Source organism: Catharus ustulatus, chromosome 3 (genome assembly GCF_009819885.2).
Source record: "Catharus ustulatus isolate bCatUst1 chromosome 3, bCatUst1.pri.v2, whole genome shotgun sequence".
NCBI classification, from domain to species: domain Eukaryota; kingdom Metazoa; phylum Chordata; class Aves; order Passeriformes; family Turdidae; genus Catharus; species Catharus ustulatus.
In genome coordinates, this window is record NC_046223.1 from 35,328,190 (window position 1) to 35,340,757 (window position 12,568).

The 12,568-nt window shown below is 43.1% G+C and overlaps 1 protein-coding gene across 1 annotated transcript; it reads left to right on the top strand.

Moving 5' to 3' along the window:
• Positions 1-1,138: 1,138 nt before the first annotated feature.
• On the top strand, positions 1,139-11,624 carry SCCPDH (saccharopine dehydrogenase (putative)). Its single transcript, XM_033056466.2, has 12 exons — positions 1,139-1,419; positions 1,583-1,695; positions 2,496-2,576; positions 3,036-3,165; positions 4,782-4,831; positions 6,271-6,401; positions 6,959-7,076; positions 8,092-8,211; positions 8,328-8,384; positions 9,239-9,350; positions 10,179-10,260; positions 10,702-11,624. Exons 1-12 carry the CDS (start codon positions 1,203-1,205, stop codon positions 10,805-10,807), a joined length of 1,317 nt encoding a protein of 438 aa, XP_032912357.1. The 5' UTR covers positions 1,139-1,202; the 3' UTR covers positions 10,808-11,624.
• Positions 11,625-12,568: the final 944 nt, after the last annotated feature.

The window sequence follows — 12,568 nt, forward strand, 5'->3', positions numbered from 1 at the left end:
GGACACTGCCTGAGGAACGCTATGAAAGCACCTGTCACTGGAGGTTTGCAAACAGGTTAGACAGGCTTCTGTTGGGAACAATTTCGATATGGTAGGTGCTCCCTGGGAAAATGGGCCAGTGAGCAGGACTCACGAGGCTGCTTCACTTTGCGTGACTTGCTGCAAGCCTCTGGAATTCAGGTGTGCAGCATGGTCATGAAAAACACAGAAAACATGGCCTCACCACTCCATGCAGTCATGGATGCTCCATACTGAAGTGTGTCTGCAAAAAGCAAGTGCTCCCTGCTGCAAAAGAACTTCACATTTTGTGTCACTCCACTTCTGTTGTTGAGCAAAACATAGATATTTGCTGCAATTGCAGGGGAACATGTTTCATCTTAATTCTAGGTCATGAAATTTCTCTTTTTTATTAGTAACAGTCTTCTGACCACCTGCATTACCTGAGCTGAAATGACTGGTAACAAAGAGCCGTGCTCATCATGAGAGAGGATGTCTGCTCTGGGACCAAGCAATGGTGACCCGGAGGGGGGCCAACAAGTTGACCAGAGGGATGGAGCACCTCTGCTACGAGGAAAGGCTGAGAGGATTGGGATTGTTCAGCCTGGAAAAGTGAAGACTTCAGTATGACCTAACTGCACCCTGGGAAAGACTATTTACAGGAGCATGTATTGACAGGGAAAGAGGGAATGGGTGCAAACGGAAAGAGATCAGGTATTAGGGAAAAACCCTAAGAGAGGTGAGGCTCTGGAACAGGTTGCTCAGAGAGGCTGTGGATGCCACATCCCTGAAGGGGTTCAAGGCCGGGTTGGACGAGGCTTTGAACAACCTAGTCAAATAAAGCGTCCTCGCCCGTAGCACGGGGGCTGAAACCAGATGATGTTTAAGTCCCTTCCAACCCGAACCATTCTGATTCTGTGGTGGCCTCTGGCTGCAAAGGTCCCTTACGCGCTGGGCTCCAGGCACCCCGGGTCGTGCGCGGGCACAGCCCAGTCCCATGGCGGCCTGTCAAACGCCCCGAGGCCGCAGCTCGGCCCCAGCCGGGCCAAAGCCGCACCCACCGCGCTCAGGCCGGGCCGGGCCAAGGCGCGGCCCGAGGGCCGGGAGGGGCGCGGGGCGGGGCGGGGGCCGGCGGGGCGGAGCGCAGCGGGACTGAGGTGCCCGCGCTGCCCAGCGCCACCGCCAGTGCGACAGCAGCTGTCCCCATGGCGGCCGGCAGTGGCACCAAGACGGCCGGGCGGCTCTACGACATCGTGGTGTTCGGCGCCTCGGGCTTCACCGGGCAGTTCGTGGTGGAGGAGGTGGCGCGGGCGGCGGCCGCCGGCGAGGGGCAGCTGTGCGGCGGCCGCCTGCGCTGGGCCGTGGCCGGGCGGAGCCGCGAGAAGCTGCGGGCGGTGCTGGAGCGGGCGGCCGAGCGGCTGGGTACGGGCCGCGGCCGGGGCGGGGCGGGGGCGCAGCGCCGCTGCCCGGGAGGCCCAGCGGGTCGGGAGTGCGGGGAGGGCATGAGGAGCGAAGCGCTGCGCCGGGCGGGAGGGGGCTCGTCCCGGGCGGAGCGGTGTCGGTGATGGCGGTCTCCGGTGCGCAGGGAAGGCGGCGCCCGGGGAGGAGGTCGGCGTGCTGCTCTGCGATGTGGGCGACGCGGGCTCGCTGGCCACCATGGCGAGGCAGACGCGGGTGGTGCTGAACTGCGTGGGCCCGGTGAGTGCGGGATGCGGGCGGGGCGGCCTCCTCCTCCCCCGGGGCCGCGCCTGGGCTGCGGACGGCCGGGCTGCCTGCGCCCGGCCGGGGACGGAGAGCTGCCGTGCAGGGACAGCGCGGCTCTTGGAACTCGACCCCGGAGTTCCAAGTACAGCTGTGTTCTGCAGTGGCCCAAGGGTTTCCCACCGCGTCGCAGGTGGCGCGGTTCACGGACAGGTCACCGCATTGAAATACGGTGGGGTTGGTTTTCAGTCTTTCAGAGGTAGCCTGAGATACTGACGGTAAAATTTGGGTCCAAATGTCAGTGGTGCTAGGATTAAACATGGAGCTGAAAAGGGGGCCCACAGGCTTGCTGCCAGAAGCCCTTTTAAAACTTACAGTGGCAGTATTTATTTCCAGTGCATTCAGACAGCATCAAAGTGTGCGAGGTGAAAGTTGAGTAATGACCATGTCTTTGAAATTCAGAGTGTTTAAGCAGGGAATATGTGGATAATAAGAGTGCAGAAAGTGTCAGGTGAAATTAGTGGCGGTATTCAGTTGGTCTTGGTGGTCTGATTGATTTTATGAGAGAAATCTGGTGCAGTAGTCTGCAGCAAGCTCCATTATCAGCAGTGAAGTTTATGTTTTCTTCTCCCCACACTCCCAAGAAATAGAAGTGCTGTTGCATTTTAGCCCCACTTAGAAAAATCGATAGCCACCAGATTGACTTTTATTGCAGAGATGTACTTTAGGTAAAGCACACTGGGTGAGTTGTGGTGTGTAGGGTTTTCTGTTACATCTGGTGTTCTTTCCTTCTATAGTATAGATTCTTTGGAGAGCCTGTGGTGAAAGCTTGTGTGGAAAATGGTGCAAGTTGCATTGACATTAGTGGAGAACCCCAGGTATGTGATAGTAAAAAACCACTATGTTATATCAAAGCTCTGCAAAAGGAGTGTTTGTTTAGTATGTTTCATGCTTCTGCTAATGTTTCTGAGCTTTAAGACAAATTCTGCCTCCTGATCTACAATTTTAAGATGCAGTAATTATTTTAAAGTACACTGTATTTAGTTGTATAGTTTTGTTGCTTTTAAGACAGACCCTCATTGGTTCTCTGTGGAAGTCCCAAATTGTTGAATTCTGCTTTAAGCCTCTGTTGTGATTCTACATAGGAATTTTGTACTTTTTACTGCTGTGAAACTTGCATGCTACAGACCAGGAATCATATATATATATTTGTCAAAGATACTTGTAAGTGGTTTGAAGCATGGAGGATGCTATGATATGACAGTGAAGCGCTGATAGCTAATATTCGGTATTGCCAAGAATGAATTTCAGCTTAAAATATTTGTTCTGTGTTTCAGTTTCTGGAAGGAATGTACCTGAAATACAATGAAAAAGCTGCAGAAAAGGGAGTATATGTCGTTGGAAGCTGTGGCTTTGACTCCATACCAGCAGATATGGGAGTACTGTACACCAGAGACAAGCTGAAAGGTAAATAGAATAAATGTATTTTTATAGTGAAAAAGGAATGCAGATTAAGGTCTCATCCGGTTTCCTAAAGCAGCAGTGGTCCTGTGGAAACTCTTTCAGTGTGTCTTTTTGCCTGCCTTTACCAGGTGACCAGTTTCAACCAAATGTGGTAGAGAGAAATTTAAAGTCATATTTCCATTGGATGGGTCATTGGGTAGGGGAGGGATTCACGGTCATGTTGCTCACCAAGAGGGCCCTGTGATGAGCTCAGTTGCTCAGAGCATGGTGCTAATAACATCCCTGTGTGGGCCATTCGCTTAAGGCTTGGACTGGATGGTGTTCGTGGGTCCCCTGCAGCTCAGAATATTCTGTGAATCTGAGAGGAAAGAATGTTCAGCTGTGAGCAGCAGGCTGTTCAGCCAGTTGGTGGATGTCCCTAGGCAGCCTCAGCACGCTGCCTCTTGTGCAGTGAGAATCTTGTAGGGAAGAGCGAGTGGGAAGGGGCCCACAGACTGGGGGATAATCAGGTTTCCCAAGTTTTTTTCAACTGCAAGCTCCAAGAAACTGTTGTGTAAGTAGCAGGACAGTGCCATACATTGCCTTTTACTTTAATAGCAGCTAGAAGGTAACTGACAGAGAAGTATATTCAAGAAAATATGTGAGAGGGTTTAATTCTATGTGAATAGTACTTGATCCTGATCCCAAATGAGGATACACTGTTCATCAGGTCTGACTTTTCAATTGGGAGTGCCCATAAGAGTATCCAAATGTTTTGCTTTTATGGACTATTTAAAAGGCTGCTAAATAGGATTGGTTTACATTGGAGTCAGCATTCAGTTGAAGAAATTCAGATCTGACTGGAGGAGAAACAAGGCATGGAAATGAGTATCTAGATGTTCATGAGGCTGTAATTTGATGTTTGATACCTGTTTTGAATAAAGATGTCTTTTATCTCTTCCTGTTTTGACTTTATGGCATTACCCCTGTCTATCCAGTTGCGTGCTGTATTGAAATTTATCCATACAAATAGTTTTCCAGTCTCAGAAGGAACTAAGCAAAGCAGAAGAAACCAGAATCTGGAGACCTTGTGCTGTTCTACTGTTTATCAAACTAAGCATTCTTTGCAAAACACTATTTCAAGCTATGCTAAAATTAAATAATTTGGGATATTTTGTGTAGTTTTTGGGTTTTATGGGGGCATTGTGGGTTGTTCTGTTTTGGTGGTGGTTTTTTTGTAGTTTGGGTGTACCAAAATTTTTAAGTCCATGTTTGCTTTCACAGCCTACATCATCCTTTGTTTTGAAACTTGGAGGAAAACTAAATGAGGCTCTCAATACTACTTTCCTTTTATTTAAATGATTTTTTTACATTATCTCATTAACTAGATAAGAGAAATGAAAAACTTAATGAATAGAGGTAATAGTAGTGACCCGTAATTTACACAAGAAATTTAATACTTGCTTACGCAAATAGCTGTGTGTCTTAATGTTACATTATTTTGCTTTGAGATAAAGATGCAACTGTGCTTTTTCAGCTGATAATGTCAGTGGCTTGCTGTTTTGAGTATACCAGAGCATTCTCTGGCTTTGCAGACTAAGGACTGCATATGCCAAGTAATGTTTTCCACTTCCTTACAGGTACCTTAACTGCTGTTGAGAGTTTCCTGTCGGTGATATCTGGGCCTGAGGTTAGTTGGTATCTACATTCCTGAGACTCAGGAGTATTTGTGATAACATCACTGTAGCCCATCAGAATAGCTGGTGCTACATTGAGTCAGACCAAGGAGCAAGCTGGCAGGTCTTTGATGATAATTTATTCTTTAGGAGCTACTAAAAGTATCCTAAACAAACACCTTTTGTAAGGTCTGTTTGCAGAGCTGTCTACCCACACTTTGCTCTGGTAAGGTGTTTCCAAGAATTATTTTGCTTTTGCAGACATTTGGGAAGGATTCTTACACAAGTGAAACTGTAACAGGTCCACAGTGTATTCCCAGTAATCCTAGTGTTAGGCAGTTTAGGCTTTTTGTTTGTTGGTGGAGGCAGAGTTGTTTCAATGTACTTTAATGCATGTAATGATAATACATTTAGGTAATAATTGTAATAGTGTGTAATACATGTAATAATTCTAATGTTGCTAAAACAATGCAACAGTGATCCAAGTCTTGATGCCCAACAGCCAAACACAACTGCTCTTGGCATGAGCACCCATCTTGCCTTATGAACGATTTTTGTTCTTAAACATTTGTAGGAGTGGAAGAAGGCGATGGAATGGGAGAGTAGTATCTGCCTGTTAAGGAACAGGGGATAGTATTTACTGGGAGCATATAAATCTGTATGTTGGGTATGAAGGTATATATTTAAATATATAGCATAAGTTCAAAGTGTTGGTAAGAAGAATTTCAGTAATGAGAATTAATTATACTGAGATGGTTGGAAGAGCTACAGATATGTATTAAATTCTGTGGGTGGGTCCTGAGTATGTTGCCAATCATGTGGAAAGAAGGGGGTGGAGATTGCATCGTGCCTGTCTGATCTGGAGTTCATTTCCCCCCAGCAGCCCTCACAGTGCTGTGCTTTATGTGGCAGCTACGGAGGTGTCAGTAACACAGCAGTGTCCCAGCTGCTGCTGAGCAGTGCTGGCACAGCACTGAGGCTGTCTCTGCAGCATTCCTTCCCTCACCTCGTAGGCTGGGGTGGGCAAGCTCCTGGGAGGGGACATAGCCCAGACAGCTGCCAAACTGACCAAAGGGACGTTCCATACTGGGGGAGTTCTGCTCAGTAATAAAGGCTAAGGGAAAGGAGGAGAAGGGTGGAGAGGCATTTGTTACTACTACACCTTTGCTTCCATGTGCAGCTTTTGCTTTGTTAAATTGCCTTTATCTTGACACACAAGGGATTTTTCCATCTTACTTTCTCCTCTCCCTATCTTAGCTAGGAGTAGAATTCTAGAGTGTCTTAGTGAGCACCTGGCATCCAGCCAAGGCCAACCCATGCATTTCAATATACCTTCATCATAACATTTATGTGTAATGATTGTAATACATGTAGTTGTTCTAATATCATTATTTAAATAATTCATGAAACCCTTAAATACTGAACTAATTACTGTTTCATGGTATGTCACAAGGGTCTTGGTGTACACGATGGGACCTGGAAGTCAGCTGTCTATGGCCTTGCAGATGAAGACAACCTGAAGAAGCTTCGAAAACAGATAGGATATGCCCCTGTTCCAGTAGTTGGTGCAAAGCTTAAAAAAAGGTATAAGCGTAAGATATGGAATATGCAGTCTCCTAACAGTTCCAGTATTTATTATATATATTGCTACAGTGTTAAACACTAAAAAGATACTTTTAGGACTTTAGTATAGTATGAACACATAGATGCTCATCTAGTAGAATTGAAGGTAAGTTCAGTTTTACTGATTTATTCATATCTTACTGAAAAGAGAACATGTCCCAGCATTTACTGGGTCTCAAAGTTAACATGTTCTAAAGAACTTTTAGTGACATGGGAAACTTTTGATTTCAGAAGTGATTAGTAGAATGGAGGGGGAAATGAAAAGACTATTATATTGATTATCAAATTAATCCTTGATATAATGCATATAGTGAATTATATATAGTGATATATATGTAGTGAATTTTGAGTGAGCCAGGGATGTATTTGGAATTGCTTGCTTTCAGTGAAAAGAGATAATGTCACAACAATTCTTGAGAGAAAACTGGTAATGGTACAGCCATTATGGTCAGTTTCTTTCAGTTTGTGTGAAGATTGGAACATTCTTTTTCTGACTTAATTTCTTTTTTCATTTGCAGAGGATTTTTGTTTTACAGTCCAGAATTCAAAAAGTACTGCCTTACATTCATGGGATCTGATGGTTCTGTTGTGAAAAGGACTCAGCGTTATTTGCATAGTGAGTTGCAGCAAACACCTGTAAGTTACTGTTATTTACATATATGTGTAGATACATATGTGTGTGTGTGTATATATGTGTATATGTATATATATGTGTGTGTATATATATATATAGACACACAAAATGTCTTCTGGGTGCACTGACCTGTTTCATGCTACTTGAGATTGTGGCTGATGAACCTGCCTTTGGCTGGTAACATGATAGTTATGAGAGTGTCTTGTCAGGTTCTCCTGCTGTCTGATTTCTGGGTATATGTAGGGAATAGAAACCTTGAGTCACAGAAATATTTGAAAGGTAGCTCTCATGGTGAATATATTAAATTGTTTCTGTGCAGAGCCTTTTCTTGTTGTATCAGCAGAGCATCTAAAAGCATCCTAATTGTAGTCTATGGTAGCTATAGCCAGCTCAGCATAGTATAGTAAATATTCTGTTACAGAATTCAATATGCTGCTCATTTGTATCTTAAGATTACTTTGATACTTGGGCCTCCAGTATACAGAGTAAAGGCAGTGTGAAGTAATGATGGTGGAAAAGATGATTAATTTTTTTTTTCATGGTTTCCTGATAATAGATGAGCACCAGCAATCTCTATAACTGCTGTGCAGAATCATAGGCATCAGTTAAGCGATGAGGATGAGATGGTGCTTTAAAAATATACTTGGAACCTACAAATGAGAAAGGCCATGGCTATTTCAGTTTTTCTTAAAGAAAAGCACAAAGAGGAGAAAAGGAAGATCTAAGAAAAAAGGCTGAAATTGGATACTAAAACACATCTTTCTGTAAAGTTTTCTGTTTACCATGTCTGCTCCCTCTTCACTCTGTAGTTACATTGTCTTCCCAGAATGAATGATAAAGTGAAGCATTCTTCAAACAGTTCCTTAGAACTAAGATAATTGTTTAAGGTCCTGTTTAAACTGATATATATTGTATGAAACAATTGCATCTTACTTAGGGAGTAGATTGATTTATAAAAATCAGTTGATGGAAAAAATTAATGTAAATCCTATCACTAAAAATACATTCTTGCTTCAGGTCCAGTATGGTGCTTACGTGACTCTAGGTGGTCTTGGCTCTGTTATTAAGCTGATGTTTATGGGCATGTTATTTCTTCTTCTGGTGAAGTTTAACTTTGGAAGAAAACTTCTGACAAAAGTAAGTTTTCAAAACACAAAATAATTTAGTGTTTGGAGATATCTTCCCCCCCTCTGATTTACTGTTGGTCTTTTTTTGGTTTTTTTCTTCATTTTTTTCCTCTTCTATTCATACAGTACCCAAAATTTTTCTCTGGTGGATACTTTACAAAGGAAGGACCAACCCAGAAGCAGGTAACTGTTTCCTACCACAGTTGTAGAATACATTCATTGTGGTAATGGTGGAACAGTCAGTTAGAGTCAACTGCTTAGCCTCAAAGAAATAATTTCTAAATGAATCACAGAATATTCTGAGTTAGAACGGACCCACAGGAGTCATCAAAGTCCAACTCCTGGTCCTGCACAGGACACCCCAAGAGTCACATTATGTGCCTGAGGGCATTGTCCAGATGTTTCTTGAACTCTGTCAAGCTGATGCTGTGACCACTTCCTTGGGGAACTGTTCCAGTGCTCTCACAGAGCAGAGATCAGTGCCTGCCCCTCCTCTTCCCCTTATGAGGAAGTTGTAACTGCGGTGAGGTTTCCCCTCAGTCTCCTCCAGGCAGAGCAGACCAAGTGACCTCAGCTACTGCTAGTACAGTTTCCCCCCTAGGTCCAAATGAATGTTGTGTGTGCCTGTTCAAATAGTGATTGGGTATTTAAATAATCATGCCTTCTGCTCTTAGACATCAAAGTGTGTGTAACTTCTATGAGGAATAAATGGATAATGTTGCTGGGCCTGATGTATTCCCATGGATGTCTCAGAGCACTCTGTCAAAGGTGATGACCAAGGGAGACTGATTAGCAAAACCCAGGACTGAAAGTGCTGAGAGAATAAACAGACTTTAGTACAAGGACAGTGCCATCAAAATGGAAGCAATTCAAAATTTAGATTATACCTTTTAAGCAGTAATTAAAAATATCTCCTCTCATGTTTAAATGGATTATAGTATTTGGCAGGATTCTGTATATAGAATTTGGATACTTATATTTAATACTTGTGCAATCAGTTTCTCTTTTGGTAACCATGCTTGTCTTGTCCATTACAGATGGATGGAACCTCTTTTACAATGACTTTTTTTGGTGAGGGTTACAGTGAGGGACAAGATCCCCAGACTGGCAAACCAAATGTGAAGATCTGCACGGAAGTGAAAGGACCAGGTATGTGTTAGAAGCAGCTGACTGCTTTTGCCTAGCATTCCCTGCTCTAAATTACATTTATGATTGCACTGCTGTCCCTTTCACCCTTGAGAAGCAACTTGCCACATGAACAAAGCCAACAGCCTTTAGAGTATTAACTTGATATTGGTGTTCTCTGTGACCTGGTTTTTGAAATAGCCAGTTCACTTGCATTCTTGTCATTCTCTTTCCTCTTACTTTTCGCTGGTGTAATTTTTGTTTTTGCAGAGCAGACCTGTTAAAGGAAGAGGGCCTTGAGGATAGTTTTTAGTTGTTACAGCCTGAACTTAGTATTTTGTTTATTTCAAGTTCCCTGAGAAAGTGTTCCAGCGTGGTGTAATTTCTAACTATCACATACTTTTGTTCAGGTCATTCCCTGAGGGAAGATGACACCTGAAGTTTGGAGAGAGCAAGAATGTTTCAGAAAGGAGTTGCTGTAGCATAGCTTCTTAAATAACTAGAGATGCAGCAAAACGCAAGCGTTTCATGGTAAAATTTTGAATTTAAGCACAGGATGGAGAAAGCTCTTGCTGTGTCAGAGAGCCCTCTGTCATCATGATGTGGTCACTCACAGTTGTGTGGTGAGGCCATTATGTGAAGCAGTATTTATTTGGATTAGACAAATCTTAAGGATTTCACCAGCTACTTGGTCTGATTACTAGGTAAAAAAAGCTGTTCTTAAATGGGAAAGGCTGTTTCACTGCCAAAGACATTATTCTTCAGAATTCTGTAGGGTAGAGCAAGATTACATTCCACATTTCAACACACTGTATTTCATTGGGGGTTTTGTTTTGGGTTTTTTTTAATCAGAGCCTGGATATATTGCTACACCAATTGCAATGGTTCAAGCAGCTCTATCTCTTCTGGAAGATGCAGCTTCTTTGCCTAAAAGGTAAGTGCCTTTCTGTGCTGAGCAGCTTGCTCTCCCTTAAAGCTGCTGTGTGCAAATGTTTCTCTTTGAAAATACACTTAATCAGCCCTGTGGATTTTTGTTACCTCGCCCAGTTGGCTGTGCAAGGGAGATTGACCACAAGCTGATTTAAAGCCACTTGCTCTTCACCAGCCAATCAGTTTGAAAGGATGTAGTCATAGGCTTTTAGTCAGGCCTTTGCATCAATGTCTTTGTGTTCAGTTAATGGAGTTGTTTCTGTAGTGCTTGTTGGATGCATAAAAACTTATAATCATAGCCCCCTGCCAAATTCCTCACCCACTCTGTCCTTGGACAAAGTGGCTTTTTCTTTCTTAGTCAAGGAAACACATCTCTAGGTTCACAAAAAGGTGTCCCTCAATCACTGTACCACTAATGTTTTTCCTTTTTGATTTTCACTAACAGGGGTGGTGTATATTCTCCAGGAGCTGCCTTCTCCAAAACAAAACTGATTGATCGCCTCAACAAGCGTGGTGTTGAGTTCTCTGTTATTAGCAAGCCTGAAGTCTGAAGTCAAAATATAACTGTATGAGCTAACACCTTTCCTGGGTCTAACTATAATAAAACACATTTGGCTGCAAAAGCCTAATCATAAAACAGTTTCACTATGCTATTGTTTGTAGCAGAAATAGAAAAAAATTTTATTTAAAAGCTATAGTAGTATTTGCTATAGTGAGCAAGTCCCTAAAGGGTGGGTATTGAGTGTTAATTCACAGACATATTACATTGGTAACTTCTTGGGTACTAATGCTGGAATTTTAATCTCATTCATCTAAGTTCAAGTTCCTATTTCATGGACCCACTACTTCACAAGTAACCATAGCTGCCTGGCTTCCCCCATTCTGCAGCTATGTAAAGCAGGCAGCCTGGGAACACAAGTGCCTTAGCAGATGAAGCTAGTAGTTATTCCTCATGTGTGTTTGGTATATGTCTTTATTAATGTCTTCAATTAATCTTTATGTAATAATTGTTCTTAGTGCAGATCTATGTGTAGTTTCTGTAGTTAGGTAAGTAGTTATGAACTGTATTGTGCTTTTGCTTCTGTAAAGAAGGAGGCTTGTTTTGTTGATTGGCTTTGAAATCTGACCTGATGTGATCCAGGTTCTGAGTGCACTTGCCTTGCTACTGTGTTTCGCAGTGCTTGATACTGTGGTTGATGAGCCTTCTTTTTGCTGTTAGCATAAGAATTATGAGAGTGTCTTGTCCTGCTGTCTGATTTCTGGATTTGTGTTTGTGGGCAATGGAAGACTTGAGTCACAGGATATTTTGAAAGGGGTAGCCTTCATGATTTTCAGGAGTGTGAATACATTAAATTCTGTTTCTGTGTAGAGGCTTTTTTTGTTGTACCAGTAGACCTTATAAAAACTATGAAAATTACTCTGAGATATATAAAGGTTATAGAAGTTTCTATCTCCCCCACCTGTATCACATTCACCTTTATTCTGAGGCAAATCACATACAAATTGATGCTTTATAGTACTATAGCTGTATTGAAGATTGCTTTATGGATGTAGTTCACTATATGGTGGTATTTTAGGTGCTGCTTCTTAAGCTTAGGCTGTCACTGCACTGTCTTCAGTAACCTAAAGTTAAAAAATGTCTGTTAATGTTTTCTTCAGTAGCAAATGGACTACTTTCACACTGAGCTAAATGAAACTGAAGGCATAGAAAAGCTGCTTTTCCCTTCTGATCACCCCTGAACATGAAACATAGGTACACACTCCGTACTGCCTTACAGCTGAGAGTTTATGTATTTGAGGCACAGAGATCAGAGCAGTCCCTGTGTGCAATTCACATGCTCTGTTTCTGGTATTTCTGTTCAGAACTGACCCTTTGGCACTACCCATGACCAGGAGCAGTTTCCCAACACAAGGTGTGCACACAACCAGCAGTGATCAACCCACTGCAGTGCCCCCTGCACTGCTCCACAGCCAGAGTGACTCTGCCTCTGACAGGGTAGAATACAATTGGGTCCCCAATGCTTAAAACTTCAGTCATGACAACAGAGAAGTTATTTTTCAAATTTCCTGAAGAAACAAGAATGAAGCATCGTGTTGTCTACAGTGTTCTCTCCTATCCCAGTAATTTTTGCAATTTCTATGCTGCTCTTTTAAAAGGCACACAACCCTTGTTCCACGTGGCAACATTTTCAGTTACCGTATTCCAGATGCCAGACACTAGAGCCACAGCCACAGCTTATTTCTGCACTAATAAATCAGTCTGCACACAAGATTGTTACAGTGCTGTAAAAACACTTTCATGTAGCAGTGTT